Raw genomic sequence first — 20,205 nt, 5'->3', positions numbered from 1 at the left:
GCCTGGGCCCTGACTGGGAATCGAACCCTGACCTCCTGGCTCAGAGGCCTATGCTCCACCGTGGAGCCGTGTCCCGACCTCTTTTCAGCTGCAGGACTTTCCCCGACGGGGCGATCCCCAAGGTAACTTCTTCCTCCATCATCTCCCCGCCCGGAGGGGATGGCAGCCCGCGCTCCCGGTGCGGCCAGCAGGTCCCGGAGGCAGAGGCAGGCAGACTCAGCCGGGCCCTGTCCACCCCAGGCCCGGAGGGACCCACGTGGGGCAGCTCCCCGCGGGGCGGCCCTGAGCCGGCTTTGTCCAGGGGCGGCCAGGGCCGAGCAGAAGCCGGTCTGAGGGCCAGGCCGCCGACAGCTGGCCGGGCCGTGGTGCGCCCGGGGCTCGCGGAGGGATTCACAGAGGGCCTGGTGCCCGAGGGCCCGCGGGGAGCTGTAACGGTGCCGGCTGGCAGCCCTGATCGTGACCTCGCGCTCTGCTGTGTCTCTCCAACATGACACGGTTTACTTATTTCCTCCGAGAGCCGCCGCCAGATGGACCGGTTCCGGGGAGAGCCCTGCTCCCCGCGGGGAGGGAGCCGGCCGGGCGCTCCCCAAGGTCACCCCCACGTCGCCTCGAGGAGGGCTTCTTGTGAAAGGGACTCGTTTCATTTTATTTTTTAATTCTTAAAAAATATATTTTATTGATTTTTTTTTTTTTACAGAGAGGAAGGGAGAGGGATAGAGAGCTGGAAACATCGATGCGAGAGAAACATCCACCCGCTGCCTCCTGCACGCCTCCTACTGGGGATGGTGCCCTGATCAGGAATCTAACCATGACAGTTTACAGGTCAATGCTCCACCACTGAGCCATGCTGGCTGGGCCAGAATGGGTTTTAAAAGTATATATATATATATATATATATATATATATATATATATATATTATTGATTTTTACAGAGAGGAAGGGAGAGAGATAGAGAGTTAGAAGCATCGATGAGAGAGAGTCATCGATCAGCTGCCTCTTGCACACCCCCCACCGGGGATGTGCCCGCAACCAAGGTACATGCCCTTGACCGGAATCGAACCCGGGACCCTTCAGTCCGCAGGCCGACGCTCTATCCACTGAGCCACACCGGTTTTGGCCAACCGCGTCCTCGTAAACCCGGGGCTGGGGAGGGTGTCATGGGCGTTTCCTTCCTCCGGGGTCTGCGGCTGCCTCGCCGCGTCCTAATGAGATCGTTAAACACGCCGCCCGCCCGCCTTATGGCGCCGGCGGGGTTTCCTTACGGGGCGCCGAGCGGCGATTACCGCCGGCTAATGGGGGAGGCAATTAGCGGCGTCTGGAGGCCAATCCGCGCCGCCCTGGGGGCCCGCGGACATCCCTCTCCGGAGAGCCAGGCCTGGCTCGCGTCCAAGCCGGGAACACCCATCGGCTCCGCGAACGGGACCCTCCCCCACGCGCGGGGCCTGCCAGGCGGGTCATCCTTCAGCGCGGACCTGGGACGGGTGTTCCAGATCCAGCCGCGGAGACGGGGGAGGGCACAGTCCTGCTTTAGATGGCCGCTGGAGGTCTGGGGCATGAGGTCCGTGCACAGGGTGGGGGTGGGGGGTGGGGTGTGTGTCCCTCAGCCCAGCCCGCACCCTCTCCAGTCTGGGACCCCGCTCACAATCCAGGACTGCCGGCTCCTAACACCGCCTGCCTGCCTGCCTGATGGCCCCTGGCTGCTTCTGCCTGCCTGCCTGATGGATGCCCAAATGCTCCCATGATGGCCTGAGTTTTGTTTCCTGTCTTTTTATATTGATTGATTGATTGACTGATTGATTTCCGAGAGGAAGGGAGAGAGGGAGAGAGAGAGAGAGAGAGAGAGAGAGAAACATCCATGACCAGAGAGATCACGGATCGGCTGCCACCGGGGATGGAGCCCACAGCCCGGGCCTGTGCCCTGAGCGGGAATCGAACCCCGGCCTCCTGGTTCCTGGGTCGGCGCTCAGCCCCTGAGCCTGCGGCCGGCTGGTTCCTGTCTCTGGGAAGAGGACCAGACACCACAGAGCACAGGCCCGCAGAGGAAGCCCCCGGACTCGGAGGCCGCGGGCACCTGTGTCCTTCCGTCCCAGACCCAGGGCGCGGGCTGGCTGCGGGCGTCCGGGCTGAGGGCATCGCCCGGGGGAGCATGCCGATGCGGGAGACGCCCGGGCCGCCCAGACGCGCCTTGTAAACGTCGTCCTGAATTTGTTTTTTAAAATACATCTTTATCGATTACAAGGGGAAGGCAGAGGGAGAGAGGAACATCCACGACGAGAGAGAGAATCACCGACCGGCTACCTCCTGCACGCCCCCTGCTGGGGATGGAGCCCGCAACCCGGGCCTGTGCCCTTGACCCGGAATCCAACCTGGGACCCTTCAGTCTGCAGGCCGATGCTCCACCCACCGAGCCACACAGGCCAGGGCTGTCTGTTTCAATTCTTAAAGATGGGACACGGCCGGCCAGCTTTCCTCAGGGACGGCCGTGCAGAAGCAGCTCACAGCATCTGGTCACACCGAACCCGCCTCGTCCGGGAAGGGCGAGGGGTCGAGAGCCACAAGCCACGGGGCGGGCGGCGGGCGGCGGGCAGGCGGGGCTGGGAGGGGCTGCTGGGATGGCCCGACCTGGGGCGGTGGGGCTGTCGGCACAGCCATCTAAATTCATTCAAACTCATCGAGGTGTGAATAAAATAGTGACTCTGTTTTATGCAGATCACACCTAACGAAGCAGCTGAGAGGGGTGTAGTGTGGCCAGGACTGTTCTTTGGCGGAGGAGGAGGGAAAACAGGAACTCAGTACCCAGTTCCGCTCTCAGGGAAAGAGAGAGTGGCCATCAATTTGAGTCTTAATTGGACCGAGCATGTCATTAACATCAAGTGTCTCCACTACGGCTTAAACACACACTTAATGTGCGTCTAACGAGGTTCCCCGGCCCACTAATGACTGAGCCCGCGTAATGGGCCTGAACCGTGGCAGGCGTCCACAGAGCCCTTCCAGGCGACACAGAGACCATCTTTCCAGAATATTCCACGGCGTTTCTGCCTGCTCACACCAGGCCCCGCAATGGGCTTCTCCCACACCCACTGCCACTGTGAATGAAAACCATTCTGCTCGCCCACCCTACGCGCTGTCCTTGCAGGGTCTGTCTGGGGTGAAAAACCTCTTTCAGCCCTTGTCGGTGTGGCTCAGTGGATAGAGCCTCGGCCTGCAGACTGAAGGGTCCCGGGTTTGATTCCAGTCAAGGGCATGGACCTTGGTTGCGGGCACATCCCCAGTGGTGGGGGGGAGGGGGGGTGCAGGAGGCAGCTGATGGATGTTTCTCTCTCATCGATGTTTCTACGGTAATTCTCTCTCTCTCTCTCCCTCTCTGTAAAAAAATCAATAAATTAAAAAAAAACAAAACACCTATTCCATCGCCGCTCCTGGCACTCTCCATGCGTTTGTGACCCGGTGCGGCCAGCCTGCCACAGGGATTCGGAGAAGATGGGACATGTCTTCAGTGAAATGGGCTGCGATCCGGAGAGGAAGCCGTAAAGCAGGACGGATGCGGTGGGACCGGGCCGGAGGGGACGGATGGGCCGCAGGTCGTGATCCATCACACGTTGGAGAAACGGAGGCTTTTCAAGGCGCCCGCTCTGCCCATCCCCGGCGAGCCCGGATGTGTCTCCTGGAGACGCCGGGAGGCCCCGGGGGGAGCTGAGCTTCCCGGTGAACGGAGGGTCCGCGGGGACACGGCCGCAGGCGGGTGACCTGCTGACACAGAAGTGGTGGAAAGGGCCTCACGCCGACTCCAGGGGGCGCCAGGGAGCCCTGGGCGTGACGCACGTGACGTGCTGACGTCAGAGCTGCAGGTGCCCTGTATTCAGCCCTGGGCTGGGCATGACGCACATGGCGTGCTGACGTCAGAGCTGCAGGTGCCATAGTCAGCACTGGGCTGGGCGTGGGCAGCACAAGCCCCGCCCCTGAGGCTGGCACCCCCGGTGCCCAGGCGGGCAGTAGGCTGCGGGGAACAGAACTCCGGGAGCAGGAGCAAGGCGGGGGGGTGGGGGGGGGGTCCCGTGGCCCCGGGACACGGGGCTGACTAGGTGACAGCAGAGGAGGTGGAGGAGGAAATGGCAGCGCGCTGTCCATGGTGCTGACGGGACGGGACGCTGGGGTGCGCCATGGGGACCCGGAAGGACACGTGAATGATGGCGCCCGAGGTCCTGTCCGCGGCCCCAGGGCACCCACGGCGCTGGTTACGGTTCGGGGCGCTGAGAGCGAAGCCCGTGGCGGGAGGAGCCCCGCGGAGAGGCCAGGCGGGCGGGGCGCCGGGGAGCTCCGGGGAGAGACCGAGCTGCTGGGGGCGATCTCCCGGGGCGTGGCCCCCGCACGCCCTGGTCACCCGCTGCTCTGCTGGGCACACGCTCCTCCAGCTTCACCGGAGGGAGAGGTCCGGCCCCTGAGCGCGGCCCCTCGGCGGGGCCTGGCAGGGTTTCCCTTCCCGCCGAGCTCCCGCGACCCCTCTCCGCCCGACTCAGCGAGGTCAGGACCCAGCCTCAGGGGCCAGCCCGCTGGGACCCTGGAGACGCGGCCCTGACCGCCGGCCGAGACGGACAAGCTGTGGCCGGGGAGCGGCCACCACGCCGACCTGCCCCCTGCGGGGTGGCACCCGTCCCCCCACCCCCAGGAGGCGGAGGACAGACACCGAGCACGTCCCTGACCAGGCGTGCTGGGCCGGGGTCACCCAGGGCGGCCGCATCCGGCTGAACGCCCCGGGGGACGCCCCGCCTCCCAGAGCAGTCTGCACGCATCCCGCCCCCCTCCTCATTAGCGTGAACTCCGGGCATGCAAATCCGCCCTCGCATTAGCCCGAGGACAACATAATTAAGAAGTTGTCTGGCGGAGGAGAGAAAGAACTCATCCTGCATTCCGAGGCGACTCTCCGGGGCCCGGGTCCGAGGCGCGGGCCGGCTGCCAGCATAGATAATCAGGGGCTCCCGGCTGAGGCCTCGGGTCAGGAGAGGGCTCGGCACCCAGCAGTCCCTCTGCGGGGCGGGGGGGGGGGGCGGTGAGGGGGTGCGAACCAGGAGGACACCCCCTCCGGGGCCCACACACTCCGCTCCATGCAGGAGGAGCAGCCCTTTGATGTCGGTTCCGGTCCAGCTGAGTTAATTTCTCATTTCCGTGCCCGGAAAGCCGGCGGCTCCCGGCTGCTCCCCGCCGGGGCCGGTTCTGTCTCCTCTGACAATTGGACATGCCTGTGCTGCGGTGACAGGACAGGGGGGCAGCCATGTAGGGGAAGAGACAGGCAGGACACCCCCCTCCACACCCCGGTTTCAAAGAGCAAACACCGCCGAGACCGGTGTGGCTCAGTGGATAGAGCGTCGGCCTGCGGACGGAAGGGTCCCGGGTTCAATTCCGGTCAGGGGCATGGACCTTGGTGGCGGGCACATCCCAAGTGCGGGGGAGGGGGGTGCAGGAGGCAGCTGGTCGATGATTCTCTCTTATCGGTGTTTCTGGCTCTCTATCCCTCTCCCTTCCTCTCTGTAAAAATAATCAATAAAATATATATATATTTTTAAAAAATTTCACCCAAAGAGGAAACACCCAGGACGTGCAGACGCCCCCACATGCCCACGCCGCTCACATACTCCCGCCGCGGGGCGGGCGGGTGGGAGGCACCGCTGCGTGTCAGCGCCGTGTCAGCGCGGTCCTGTCCGGTCCCGGCACACGCCGAGGGCACGCACACGCGTGCGTGTCACTGGTCACGGGCACGGAGCACGGGGCCTGCCGCTCCCGACACGAGGGAGGAGTTTGGAAAATGCGCACAGCCCGGCCGGCGGGGCTCAGGGGCTGAGCATCCAGTTAGAAACCAGGTTCGATCCCGGTCAGGGCACAGGCCCGGGGGCCGGCTCCATCCCCAGCAGGGGCGTGCGGGAGGCGGCCGGTCAGTGGTTCTCTCACACCTTTCAGCCACTCAGGGTCAGCGCGCTGTCTCCTGAGGAGAGGAATGTCTGTGAAAATGATCAGTCGCCGAAAGAGGACTCCACAGATATGTGATACCTTAATCAATAAAGAAATTTAAAAAAAAGAGAGGAGGGAGAGAGAGAGAGAGAGAGAGAGAACTCCAAGCCAGGACCTAGTCATACTGGCTGAGATGAGAGAAAGTGGCCCCCAGTGAGGGGCCAGGGGTCACCTGTCCTCCCGGAACACCAGGGGGCGCTGTTGAACCCTAACGTCCCACGAGGTGTCTGATGGCATGGTCTGCAGGGTCACGGGGACCCTCGGGGCATCGTCAGCCGCGTAGGAAGTGTGGCCTGAGTGGAACCGGTGGCCACGGGGGCAGGGGGTGACCTCGTGTGCATTTGTGACCGGCCCTCTCTCCGGTGTCACCTGCTCTCCGCGGGCGCTGTGACCGTGGTAAGGCAGTCCATTCCCGTCGGAAGGGGAGAGCGCTGGCTGGCAGGGCCCAGTGATGGAGCTTCGAACCAGGAACCGGGGTCAGGGTTCACGGCGGGGGTCAGGGTTCACGGCCGGTCCTGTTCTTGGTTTTCCAGGAGGCGGAGATCCTGAACACGGCGGGCCTCACGGGGCGGGCGGTGGCCCTGCCGGTGACGGTGGTCTCCGTGGAGCAGAATGGCACCGTCACCCCCCTGCCGCGGGCCGTGGAGTGCCGCTCGGCCGATGAAGGCATCCTCAAGGCAAGTTCCGCCTCCCGGTCCGCTCGGAGCCGTGACCCTGACCCTGACCCTGACCCCTAATCCTACCCCTAACCCTACCCTAACCCTGACCCTTAACCCTACCCTAACCCTGACCCTTAACCCTACCCTAACCCTACCCTAATCCTACCCCTAACCCTACCCTAACCCTAACCCCTAACTCTATACTAACCCTATCCCTAACCTCACCCTAACCCTACCCCTAACCCTATACTAACCCTACCCTAACCCTATACTAACCCTACCCCTAACCCTACCCTAACCCTACCCCTAACCCTACCCTAACCCTCCTAACCCTCCCCTGCAGGCCTGGTTCCCCCCACACACACCAATTACCCTCCCTTGCTGGCCTCATGGCCCAAAACTACCCACCCCTGCCGGCCATCTTGTGGCAGCCATCTTTGACCACATGGGGGAGGCCATCTTGTGAGAGGGCATGATGGTTGATTTGTGTATTACCTCTTTATTCACTAGGAGGCTATTTTATTGACCTCAGAGAGGAGCTGAGAGGGAGAGAGAGCTAGACACGCCCCCTCGTATACACACAAACGTTCGCAGACGCCACAGAGGGGGGCAAAGTGGTCTCGTTCCTTAGCCGGCGGGACACGTCCCTGACAGGGAGGGACCTTATGCCTCAGCTTGTCGTCTGGAAAATGGGGTCATGGCGCCTCCCCCCAGACTCCCGGCGAGGACTCGGCGGGCGAGGCGTCTGAGCGGGTGCCGAGTGGGGCCGTGGGTGGGCACCAGGTGCTTCGCAGCCGGCGTTCCTCGCCGCCACGTTGGTGCCGTTACGCGTTTGGCCCCGGGTAAAAACTGATTCCGAAGAGGCGACGCCGAGACGGACGCACATAAATATTCCCGGAGGCTGCGGTGACGTGGGGGGAGGGCGGGACGCATTTCAATATCCTTAGCTCTAGCTCAAAAAAAAAAAAAAAAAAAAAAAAGAGCAGAACATGAGAACATAAATTTCCCCACAAGTGTTGGCGATATTTAACGAAGATTTACACTCGTGCGGCATTCACGCAGAAGAAAGGAGATGGCGTTAAATTCTCATAAGTGCCGGCCCTGCACGTCGGAGTCAGAAACGTTGGCCGCGGTTCTGGCTCGGGCCTGGGACGGGCGGGAGCTGGGAGGGACGGTCCCTTCCCACCGTCGTCATGGCGACGTGGGGGCGAGGAGACCCTTGGCTCCCACACCGGGCCTATTCCTTTAAGAGACGTTCATATTTGTTTCTGAGAGGAAGGGAGAGAGAGAGATATCCATGAGGAGAGAGAATCATGGACCGGCTGCCTCCTGCACGCCCCACACTGGGCACTGAGCCCACAACCCGGGCCTGTGCCGGGACCGGGAACGGAACCCTGACCTTCTGGTTTCTAGGACGATGCTCACCACTGAGCCACGCCAGCCTGACCACAGCTGGTCACATCGGAACAAGAGAGGAGCTGGCTTCAGAGGCTCCCCCAGACCTTGTGTTTCTCCATCTCCTCCCTTGAACCCGGGAATGAAAGGGTGGCCAGGGGCTGGAGGAGGAGGGGTGGGGCCTGGACTGGTGTTCTGCCCGCGGCTTCCGCGGGGACCACTTCGCTGTCTGTCCGCTAGGATGTGCTGGGGCCCGTCCCCGCCCCGGCGGCGGCTCCCTGCGGACAGGCCCCAGCAGAGACCACAGCAGCGCCTCCCTCGTGGCCGTGGACCGTGGCCGTGGCCGTGGGACGGGGACTCACGGCCTCCCGGACGGCCCCCCTCAGGTGTCGGACCGCTGCGACCAGGTCTTCGTGAACGGGAGGGAGATGAAGGGCCAGGTGGACGCCGTGGTGACCTTCACCTACCAGCACCTGAGCGCGCCCCTGCACCTCACCGTGTGGGCGCCCCGCTTGCCGCTGCACATCGAGGTCTCGGACCCGGAGCTCAACCAGATCAAGGGCTGGAGGGTGCCCGTCGCCCCCAACAGCAGGTGGGCCCCGTCAGGACCCCAAGTCAGTTGCTAGGGGCTGATGGGAGCAGGCGGAGGGGGACAGCGGGAAGGGGGCGACTTTGGGCGCCCCTGAGTCCCTCCACCTTCCACACAAGCTCCTCTGCCCCACAGCCCCGCCCTCCACACAGCCCCGCCCCAGACACAGCCCCGCCCCAGACACAGCCCCGCCCTCCGCACCCCTTCCCACACAGCCCCGCCCTCCACACCGCCCCACCCCCTGCACAGCCCTGACCACACACAGACCTGCCCCAGGCACAGACCGCCCCCCTACAGCCCGTCCCCACAGCCCTGCCCACACAAGCCCCGCCCTCCATAGCCCCGCCCTCCACAGCCCCGCCTCCATGCACGGCCCTGCCCCCATGCACAGCCCTGCCTCCTGCAAACCCCGCCCTCCATACAGCCCCGCCCCCAGGCACAGCCCCGCCCACACACAGCCCCGCCTCACGCAGCCCCGCCCCCACACACAGCCCCGCCCTTCACGCAGCCCTGACCACTGGCCCATGGAGTCCGGACCCACTAAACTGAGCGGACCCTTTGCCAGGCCAGCTCGGGACAGCGAGGAGGAGGAAGAGGAGGAGAGGCGGGGCCGGGGCTGCACCCTGCAGTACCAGCACGCCATGGTGCGCGTCCTGACTCAGTTCGTGGCCGAACCGGCTGAGCCTGGGGGCCCCCTGGCCCACCTGCTGGGCTCCGACTGGCAGGTGGACGTCACGGAGCTGGTGCGGGAGTTCATGCAGGTGGAGGAGCCCCGCATCGCCCGGCTGCAGGGCGGGCGGGTGCTGGTGGGCCAGGAGCTCGGCATGACCACCCTGCAGGTGAGACGGCCCCCGGGCCAGGCGCTTCTCCCTTCCCTGTGTTTTAAATATTACGTTTGTATTGGAGAGAGAGAGCAAGAGCGAGAGCGAGAGCGAGAGCGAGAGCGAGAGCGAGAGCGAGAGAGAGAGAGAGAGAGAGAGAGAACAAGGAGGGAGAAACATCGAGCCTCCTGCACGCCCCCTACCGGGGACTGAGCCTGCAGCAGGGCCTGTGAGTGGGGAATGGAAGCCTGGCCTCCTGGTGCGTGGGATGCTCACCCCCTGGGCCCCGCCGGCCGGGCCTCCCGCCTCCTTCATGCCGGCAGGTCCTCTCCTGGTGGGGAGCATGTCCCCCCGTCCAGTCCTCCCATCCTGCTGGTATTTACAAAGACGGGGGTGTCCCAGGCGGGGCGGTTTGGGGGAGCAGACCCAGAAAGCGCCGATCCCCGCGTCCCGCTCTGGCCCCGCCCCGTCCTCCGGCCGCTGGGCAGCTGCGGGGCCAGAGGCTCCTCCCGCCACGGCTCCCCTCCCAGGTCCTGTCGCCCCTGTCGGACGCCATCCTGGCGGAGAAGACCGTCAGCGTGCTGGACGAGAAGGTGGCCGTCACGGACCTGGGGGTGCAGGTGGTGGCCGGCCTGGCGCTCTCCCTGCAGCTCAGCCCGGGCAGCAACAGAGCCATCCTCGCCACGGCCACCGCCCAGGAGCTGCTGCAGCGGCCCCACCAGGTACCGGGGCAGGACGCCGGGGGTCCACGGGCAGGCCACCCCAGGGGACGTCACCCCCAGGTGAGGTCATTCCCCAGGTGAGGTCACATCCAGGTGAGGTCACGCCCAGGTGAGGTCACACCCAGGTGAGGTCACACCCAGGTGAGGTCACCCCCAGGTGCGGTCACGCCCAGGTGAGGTCATCCCCAGGTGATGTCACCTCCAGGTGAGGTCATCCCCAGGTGAGGTCACACCCAGGTGAGGTCACACCCAGGTGAGGTCATCCCCAGGTGACGTCACCTCCAGGTGAGGTCATCCCCAGGTGACGTCACCTCCAGGTGAGGTCATCCCCAGGTGAGGTCACGCCCAGGTGAGGTCATTCCCCAGGTGACGTCACCTCCAGGTGAGGTCACGCCCAGGTGAGGTCATTCCCCAGGTGACGTCACCTCCAGGTGAGGTCACACCCAGGTGAGGTCATTCCCCAGGTGACGTCACCTCCAGGTGAGGTCACATCCAGGTGAGGTCATCCCCAGGTGAGGTCAGAGTGCAGATGAGGTCAGAATGCAGGTGGGGTCAGAGTGCAGGTGGGGTCACACAGTTAACAGGGGTTTGCACACGTGAGAGCCCTCTCTCCTCAGAGGTGAGACCCATTGCCTCCTGGGAGAACATGGAGTTTGGGTGACTCTCCCTGTGCACGCAGGTGGTGGCCTCATGGTGTGGGGTGTTCCCGGGGCCCCGGGCCGTCGCTGCCAGTTCAGTGACCTCGTGTGGGAGTGGATTTTTTTTCCTGCTCTTACATCTGCTTCTCACGGCTCACACGCCTCCCCTTTGCTGTCAGGTTGTCTGTGCACCGTGTGTGTGTGTGTGTGTGTGTGTGAGTGTGTGTGTGTGTGTGTGTGTGAGAGAGAGAGAGAGAGAGAGAGAGAGAGTGTGTGTGTGTGGTGTGTGGGGTGTGTGTGTGTGTATGTATAGGTGTGTGTGGTGTGTGTGTGTGGGGGGGTGTGTGTATGTATAGGTGTGGTGTGTGTGTGTGTGTGTGGGGTGTGGGGTGTGTGTGGGGGGGGTGTGTGTGTGGGGGGGTGTGGGGGTGTGTGTGTATGTATAGGTGTGGTGTGTGTGTGTGTGTGTGGTGTGTGGGGTGTGTGTGTGGGGGGTGTGTGTGTGTGGGGTGTGTGTGGGGGGGGGTGTGGGGGTGTGTGTGTATGTATAGGTGTGGTGTGTGTGTATGTGTGGTGTCTGTGTGAGACGCGGTGCCCGCGGAGCCCGGGCCCAGCTAACGGACTGCCTTCCCCAGGAGGCGGCCCTCAGCTGCTGGCTGCAGTTCAGCGACGGGGCGGTCTCGCCGCTGGACATCTACGCGGCGGGAGACTTCGCGCTGACGGCCACCTCCGCGGACCCCCGCGTGGTCTCCATCCGCCAAGAGCCCGGAGCCCAGTGGCCCGTGGTCGTCGCGGAGTCCGAGGGCCAGGGCGCGCTGATCCGGGTGGAGCTGTCCGTCAGCGAGTCCTGCCAGCGGGCCACGCGGAGGGGCGTGCTGGCCGCGGGCACCGCCGCCGTCCGGGTGAGCTTCGGCCAGACGGACGCCGCCCGCCCCAACGCCAGCCGCGGCGGACACGCGGGGGCCGGCGCGCCCCTGGACAACCACGGACCGGCGGACAGGCGGCCCCGCGGGCCCCCGCAGGAGCCGGACGGGCCGGGGGGCCAGGCGCCCGGCAGCGCGTCTGCCTCCGTGGGTCCCGCAGGAGGGAGAGGGCCCGCGACCACGGAGAGGTCGGCCTTGCGGAGGGACCAGGGCTGGGAGGGCCTCTCGGAGGGCCTGGGCAGCCTGCTGACCGCCCCCACCCACCTCCCCGGCTCCCCGGCCCAGGCCGAGCCCCCCGGGAGCCTCGGCGACACGGACACGGACGCTAGCGACCCGGCGCAGGTCTCCAAGGGGCTGGGCGACCTGGAGATCGGCATGTACGCGCTGCTGGCCGCCTTCTGCCTGGCCATCCTAGTCTTCCTGGCCAACTGCGCCGCCTTCGCCCTCAAGTTCCGGCGGCGCAAGCAGCTGCCGCTGGAGGAGCAGGAGGGGCTGAGCCACGCGCACGATTGGGTGGGGCTGGGCGCGGGCGCGGGGCTGCTGGAGAGCAGCTTCCCCTTCGCCCCGGACGCGCCGCTGGTCAGCGCCGCGGACAGGGGCCTGGAGGCCGAGGAGAGCCGGCTCCTGCTCAGCACCCTGGACAGCGCCAACGGCCCGCTGCTGGGCGGGCCCGGGCCCGCGGGCCGCACCCACGGGGGCGACGACGGGGAGAGCGGGCCGCCCGCGTCCCCCACGTCCAAGAGGAGGAGGGTGACCTTCACCACCTTCTCCTCCGTCGCCGCCTCCCCGGAGGACAGGGGTCCCGCGGGCGCCCCGGGGACGGGCAGTGAGGAAGGCGCGGCCTGGGTCTGCCGGGCCCTGGACGCTGCGGAGCGGGACGCAGGCGGCCCCGTGGACGGGACCCTCCGGGAGGACGCATAGCCCACACGCATGTGCTTTCGCGGACAGCGGTTCTCACTCACCTTTTCGCCTTTAATGGGGGGACGGGCGGGCGGCCGGGGTGCCCCGCCAGCGGGAGGAAGGACCGACAGGACCAGACCCGGGCCATGAGTCCAGAGGCCTGGTCCCTCCGGACGCCCGGGTCCCCCCGTCCAGCGTCCCGTCCGCGGTGAGGCGCAAGCGTGGCGGGATGGTGGAAACGGGGGAGAGAAAAGCATCCTGGATCTCCGAGCGGCTGGGAGCCTCCAGGGATGAGCGCCCCCTCTCGGGTGTGAAATCCGCGCGGCCCGCCGCTCCGTGTGTGGACGAGGGCGGAACGCAGACCTGGGGCCGAGCGGAAGGGGTCGCTGGGGACGTGGGTGGCGGGACCCGGGGGGCACGTCTTGCTAGGAGAGGGGCCCCGCCGGCCCTGGGAGGCGAGGTCAGGGGCCATGATCTCCCGAAGGCAGGGCCAGCGGGGCCGGCGGGTCGGCAGAGCCAGGCAGAGGCGCCCCAGGGCGCGTGGCGGCCACGGCACCTTCGTAGCCGGCGCCCAGGACACACAGACACACAGACGGACAGAGTGTCCTCCCCTGCCCACCGGGGCGCGGGCCCAGACCTCACTCAGACCCTGAGAACAGAGGTTTCCCTGCAGCAGCTGCACCGTGTTCAGAGGCGCCCTCCCGCCCACGCCGCTCCAGGGGCTGGTCCCTGTGGGCCGCGGGCAGCTCCCAGCATGCACCGGTCTCCCGGGGTCTCTGCGGGCTCCCAGGTGGGGTCCCGGAGGAGGCCCCCGGCCGCACTCCAGGCCGGCTGCCCCGGAAGGAGCTGGTCTGAGCATGGACAGTGGTCGCGAGGATCCATGCTGACCTCGATCCCAAATTCCCCGGAAGGAAGAGCGGACAGCGATGTCGGACAGTGACGCGGGTCCCCGGCCGGGGCTGTGGACACGGGCTTCCCTGGGGCGTGGGCAGGGGGAGGAGGGCTGGGACTCTGGGTGTGCAGGGTGGTCAGGCAGGGAGAGCGGGCGGGGCGACCGCAGAGCCTGGGTGGGTCTGTGCGCCCGTGAGCCTGCGAGGCGGGGGTGGCCCCGGACGCCTGTGCGTCCCTCAGAGGCCAGGCCGGTGCCCACCGAGGGGAGAGGGACTCGGCGGGCGAAGGGGGGGAGGGGGCGCAGCAGGTCCGGCCACACCTCACACCAGTGCCGTCTCCCTCCCTCCTCTGTCGCTGGCTCTCTCTAATTCCCTCTCCAGTTCCTCCCGCCTCTCCTCAGTGTCTCTATGTGAGTCTCCCTCCCCGCCCCCCATCTCCTTCCCGCCCCCCATCTCCCTCCCCGCCCCCCATCTCCCTCCCTGACCCCCCATCTCCTTCCCACCCCCATCTCCCTCCCTGACCCCCCATCTCCCTCCCGCCCCCCCATCTCTATTCCTGACCCCCATCTCCCTCCCACCCCCATCTCCCTCCCCGCCCCCATCTCCCTCCCTGCCCCCCCATCTCCCTCCCGCCCCCCACCTCCCCCCTGCCCCCCCATCTCCCTCCCTGACTTCCCATCTCCCTCCCACCCCCACCTCCCTCGCTCTCTGCCTGTAGCTGAGCTCTGGACTTGCCCCTTAGCCCCCCCCCCGCAGCCACAGGCCCTCTCCCAGCTGCCTCACTCCTCCGCCTGGGGGTTCACTGTGGCCCTTTGGGTGTCCTGGTCCCCCTGCTCCTCCGGGCTCACCCCTGTGCTTTCGGCCCCCCCCCCCCCCATCTGGGAGCAGACACAGTGTATCCGGCAGGTCGCAGGGCTCACATGTATTTATTTATAAACCTCCGCTGGCAGGCGAGTCCGCCCCCGCGGGTTTGCGGCTGACCCTGCGGGGCCGGCGTCGGGCAGGCGGTCCCCAGGGTGGCCACGCTGCGGCTTCCGCGGCCCGACCTCCAGCCGGAGGGTCCCTGCGCGCCATGCAATTACCCCCGAACCAGGCCACATCCTCCCGCCCCAGCCTCTCTCCGGCGGGACCTGCGGGCTCTCGGATCAGTCCGCTCCGCGCCGGCTGAGGGACGGGGCTCGGAGAGCCACGGCGGAGAGCCATGGCGGGCGGCCCCGGCCTCCCTGCGGCCCGGCAGGCGGGGACGCGGTGCTGTCCTGCCTTGGGCCCTCGCGCCCTCTCAGAGGGCGGCTTCCTGTGTGTGCACCTGGCCGGGTGCTGGTCCGGGCGGAGACCCAGACCTCAGGTTCCTCTGGCAGCGCGGCCCGGGCGGTGCCACAGAACAGGCAGCTGCGCCCAATGCCCTCCAGGTGCGGGCGGCACCGCGTCTTCCCGGGGGCGCTGCCTGACCACCTACTGTGTGCCCCTCTGTGGCCGGGACAGGCCCGGGCCTGCGCGCTGCACCTGCAGCCAGGAGGGGGCGGCGAGGGGGAGTCACTGTGCAGGAGGTCCCTCCCGGGCCGTCGCTGTGAATTTCAGAAAGGACGAGCCAATATCGAGCATTTCACCCCCATTTCACCCCCCAAAAAATAAAATAAAATCTGGACGTGGGAGCCTCTGTAACATTCAGACACTCCAGCCAAAGGGCGCTCCCGCCGGAGCGTCCCTGACGGAAGACAGCGGGTTTGCTGCCGCCACCTCCAGGCAGGACGCCCGGATTGCCCCCACCCCTGACCCAGAGCGCAAGCCCCGCCCCTTTTCTTAAACTGGGGGGATAATTCTCCCGGCCGCGTCTCCGGGGGGCGGGCGGGGGCCGCGGTGTGTCCCCAGGACAGTCAGGGGTGTGGGGGAGGACCTCCCTGCCCGCAGCCTGTGCCCGAAGGGGAGGAGGGAAGGAGGGGAGAGACAGGGCGCCCCTCCCCGCCGATAAAGCCGGCGCTCCGCTGTCTCCCCACCTGCCTCGGGCCCTCATTGCTGCCACCTGGGGCCTCCTGCCTGGAGGCGAGGTGCACCGGTCACCTGGGACCAGGCCCGGAGCCGGCGGGAAGGAGGCCGTCAGCGCCCCCCAGTGGCGGCCCCAGCTTCCCGCGGCCTCTCCTTGCCCTGAGCTGCCCACACCCTGGCCCCCCACAGGCATCGCTTCCCTGGGCGCCCCACCCAGGCCCTCGCCCCGGGGCTTGGCCCATAGCCACCACCACCCCCTTGGAGGCTGCAAGTCGGGGGGCGAGGGCCAGTGCGGCGCCATCGGAGGCCCCGCTTCCAAAGAAGGTCCCCCTGGAGCTGGGGCTGGGCCTTCCGCATGAGGATTTGGGGGCGCCGGGGACCCCAGGGCCACAGCCTCTGGGTGAAGGCCCGGGGCAGCTAAACTTACAAGGGGAGCCCTAGCCATGTGGCTCAGGGGCTAGAGCGATGGCCCACGGACTGAAGGGTCCAGGGTTCGAGTCCAGTCAAGGGCACTGACCTCGGTTGCAGGTTTAACTCTGCACGCGAGGAGGAACCTGTCATATGTCTCTCACCTCCATGTGTCTCTCAACAACAATAACAACAATAATAATAAAACTACAAGGGGACCGGCGGGCGCTGGGCTGCTAAAGAGGTGACTGACACCCCCCCCACCCCCCCCCCCGTCACAACATGTAACCAACTCGAAACCGTAACACACCCAGGCCGTGCGCACCAGCCCCTTCCCTGACCGTCCCCAGTACAGACAGAGAGAGACAGAGAGAGAGAGAGAGAGCAGGGCAGACCCATCAGCCTCCACACAGCCCTGGCCACCCCTTGGGTCTCAGCGCCCCTCCAGGCCGGAGAGGGGCTCCCCGGAGGCAGGGCCGCGGGTGACCTGCGGGGCCCCTGCCCGCACTCCTCGGGGAGGTGGCGCGTGGGATGCAGGGTTGGGGGGAGGGGAGGGAGGGGAGGTGCTGTCCCGCGTCCCCCGCCAGGTGGGGCGCTCCCAGCCCAGGGGCCTTCCCTCTCCCCCCAGCACTTAGGACTGAACACCCTGCGGGCTTTGCAAACAGTTCCCAGGTGGCCTCCAGGCCGGTCCGAGCACAGACATGGTCAATAGGAGCCATGGGGATTCTCCGCCCGCTGATGGCGATGGGGCGGACCCGTAGCCTGCGGCGCGCAGGCTGATATATAGATCCGGCCCGAGCGCAATCCGCCCCCACCCTGCGTCCCTCACTGCAGCCGGGTAACCGCAGCAGGAGGCAGGTCCCTAGAGGCCCTGGTCCCTCAGAGCCTTTAGTCTCAGGCCCCAAAGTCAAAGGGACCTGCAGGTGTGGCTCAGGGGTTGAGCATCCACCTAGGAACCAGGAGGTCAGGGTTCAATTCCCGGTCAGGGCACAGGCCCGGGTTGCAGGCTCCATCCCCACCAGGAGGGGGGGGGGGGGGGGGGATGGCGCAGGAGGCAGCCGATCCATGATTCTCTCATTCTCAATGTTTCTTTCTCTCCCTCTGCCTTCCTCTCTGCAGTCAATAAAAATATATATTTTAAAAATAGTAATAAGAGCCCCCTCCCCCCACCACCCTTGATCCCGACCCGCAGCCGGGCCGGGCAGCCGGCCACCCCGGGGCGGAGGCTGTGGATTCTGAGTCTGTAACTCCCTCCCCGCCCTTCTCTTCCTGCCAGAAGCCCAGCATCCCCCCGCGTCGCAGGCCATTAATAAGCATTTACGACTCCGCCGCCGCCTCCCTGCAGGCCTGATCGATCGCCGTCCTCGCAGCGTCTGGCACCCTCTGTGTCTGCTGCGCGGCCGCCCAAGGTCAGCTCCGGGCAAGGCAGCTTCCGGGAGGACTCAGCGGCCTGCGGGCCGGGGCTCCGGGTCTGCGTCACCGAGCCCTCAGCCCAGGAGCCCGGACACAGCCCCGGGCCCTGGGCCCCCGGGAGCCCGCGGGCGCCACGCCGCCGCAAAGACCCACGCTGACCGCCGGCCGGCCGGCCGCAGAGGGGTGTGAGCGGCGGGGCCAGTGCGGACACCACTGGCCGGACACTGGGGCCTCCGGACACGGAGCCGAAGCCCAGGCTTGCTCTGTCTCCTGTGGGGTCGACACGTAGCGCCTTCGCCCCCTCGCTCAGGGGTCCCCAGAGAGACGGACCCCCCTCGTGGCAGCACGCTGGGGGACACGGGCTACGGGGGAACCTGCGTGTTGGTGGCAGGAGTGCAGGGGGGCACACGCGTGTCCTGCCGGGCTCCGGAGTGCTGGGACACGGGAGGCGGCCCCGAGGAGCGGAATGGAGCCTGGGCGCGGTCCACGGGCCCATCTCCGGGCTCAGGCCAGCTTCTCGGGCCCTGAGTGGTGAGGCCAGGCTGGTGGGGCCCCAGAGTGTGTCTCAGTCCCTGTGTCGCTGGTGGGACAGGCTGGGCAAACGGCGAGCTGTGTCTCCTGCGAGCACCACCTTCAATAGGATGTCAACACCTCCTCTTTTTTATTTTATTTTATTGATTTTTTACAGAGAGGACGGGAGCGGGAGAGAGAGTTAGAAACATCGATCAGCTGCTCCTGCACACCCCTACTGGGGATGTGCCCATGGTCAAGGTGCACGCCCTTGACTGGAATCGAACCTGGGACCCTTGAGTCCGCAGGCCGACTCTCTATCCACTGAGCCACACCGGTTTCGGCTCCTCCTCTGACCTGACCCTGGGATGCAGGCAGCTTCATCACCTGCGTTAGTCCACGTGGCACTGGGTCAGGTGCACCTCGGGCTGGGGTTCCCGTTCCCCGCCAGCAGGGGGCGTGCAAGAGAGCCCTGCCCCTGCTCCCCCTCTTGGGGACTCCCTGCCTCCAGACTCACAAGCCCCAGCGGTGAGCCAGCTGGAGAACAGGTCCCGCTCGCAGTAACAGCCACCAGGTGTCCTGCGGGGACCAGGCCCGGGAGACACCCAGGCAGGTGAGTCTGTCCAGGTTCCTCTCCCCCCTAGGGAAACGGGGGAGGGTGGAAGGGTGGGAGGGCGGGGCGCTCTGCCTGCCCAGGACTCAGGGGGCCCCTGAGCTCAAATGCCCAGCTCCAAACCCCAGCTGTGAGACTCCGAACAGCCCAACCACCTGTCTGGAGCGGCTGCAAGTTTGTATCCCTTCGTTCACAGATACAATGTATCATTAGCCCCACCCGGCAGCGCTAATCATCAGTCCCTGGTTACAGATTAGACACCAAAGCAGAGAGGCCCTAACCGGTGTGGCTCAGTGGATAGAGTGTCGGCCTGCAGACTGAAGAGTCCCGGGTTCGATTCCAGAGTCAAGGGCATGTGCCTTGGTTGAGGGCACATCCCCAGTAAGGGGTGTGCAGGAGGCAGCTGATGGATGTTTCTCTCTCGTCAATGTTTCTAACTATCCTTCTCCTTTCCTCTCTGTAAAAAAACCAATAAGATATATATTTTTAAAAATAAAATAAAGCAGAGAGAGGGTGAAGCACGGGAGAGTTTAGGGTCAGAGCTGGGCGTGCAAGCCGGCGCGGCACCTGACCCCAGTGTCTGCCTTTCCCGGGCCACGGGCAGCTGCTCAGTCAGACGCACGCTGTGCCCGCAGGTCCGGAGGTCTCTTCCTGTGGGGCCAGCAGAGCAGCGGTGGGTTTGGGGGCCTCTGGCTGAATGCGGGGGCCCCCCGGGGGGGTTCCCTCTGCATCCTCTCTGAGCTCCGTCCCTGGGGGCAGGTCTGCTTCCCGGTGGCCAGGTGTGAACCCAGGCTCAGGCGCCATGGAGGGAGGGTGTGGACCAAGCTTTCTCCCGAGGCAGAGCCCGTGGCGTGTTCTTCTGAGAAGCTTGTTGGGGGCGGGCGGGCGGGTTTCTTGGTCACAAGCAGCAGGAACGGACCCGCTGTCGGGGAGGCACGAGGAGCTCCGAGAGTCCACGGCAGCCGGAAAGGCCTGGGCAAGGAGCTGCCACCGCCAAGACACCAAAGCCGCCCGCGGCCCTGCCACTGGGGCCGCAGATTCAAAATCCCTGCACCAAGAATCCCCTGGACCAAGCCCAGCCACGTGCTGTCCCCTAGCGGCGAGAGAGAGAACCTCACCCCCCTTCCCAGCAGAGACTCAATACCCGAGGGCTTCCCTGGACACCCGAGGGCTTCCGTGGGCACCCGAGGGCTTCCGTGGGAACCCGAGGGCTTCCGAGGACACCCGAGGGCTTCCGAGGACACCCGAGGGCTTCCCTGGACACCCGAGGGCTCCCCTGGACACCCGAGGGCTCCCCTGGACACCCGAGGGCTCCCCTGGACACCCGAGGGCTTCCGTGGGAACCCGAGGGCTTCCGTGGACACCCGAGGGCTCCCTTGGACACCCGAGGGCTTCCGTGGGAACCCGAAGGCTTCCGAGGACACCCGAGGGCTCCCCTGGACACCCGAGGGCTTCCGTGGGTACCCGAGGGCTTCCGAGGACACCCGAGGGCTTCCGAAGACACCCCAGGGCTTCCCCCAAAGCGTCACGGGTTGGACAGCCACGACATGGCAAGAGCCGACCTCAGGGGAGCCCCTCACCTCTGAGCAATGCCATTCCCACAACAGCAGCCCCGCGGGCCACCCATCCTCGGAGCCACAGGAGTGACCCCCCCCCCCCCGGCCCGCTTTCCGCTGGCTGATGGAACCCAAGCCAAAGGGCCGTCCTCCCCTCTCCGCCCCCGCCTCCCCCCAGCTC

At 66.1% G+C, this 20,205-nt stretch overlaps 1 protein-coding gene across 1 annotated transcript in view; it reads left to right on the top strand.

The window, feature by feature from the left end:
* LOC311613506 (transmembrane protein 132D-like) overlaps positions 1-12,876 on the top strand; it is a 35,323-nt gene extending 22,447 nt beyond the window's left edge. The window contains exons 4-8 of the mRNA XM_084867478.1: positions 6,538-6,681; positions 8,445-8,650; positions 9,213-9,486; positions 9,999-10,190; positions 11,464-12,876. Of these exons, the coding sequence (XP_084723604.1) occupies positions 6,538-6,681; positions 8,445-8,650; positions 9,213-9,486; positions 9,999-10,190; positions 11,464-12,672 (2,025 nt within the window). The 3' untranslated portion in view covers positions 12,673-12,876. The remainder of the gene's footprint in view (positions 1-6,537; positions 6,682-8,444; positions 8,651-9,212; positions 9,487-9,998; positions 10,191-11,463) is intronic.
* The last annotated feature ends 7,329 nt before the right edge of the window (positions 12,877-20,205 follow it).

Source organism: Pipistrellus hanaki (genome assembly GCF_964339955.1).
Source record: "Pipistrellus hanaki genome assembly, chromosome: 19".
NCBI lineage: Eukaryota > Metazoa > Chordata > Mammalia > Chiroptera > Vespertilionidae > Pipistrellus > Pipistrellus hanaki.
Note: the sequence above shows the minus strand (reverse complement) of the source record. Positions and strands in the feature narration are given on the sequence as shown.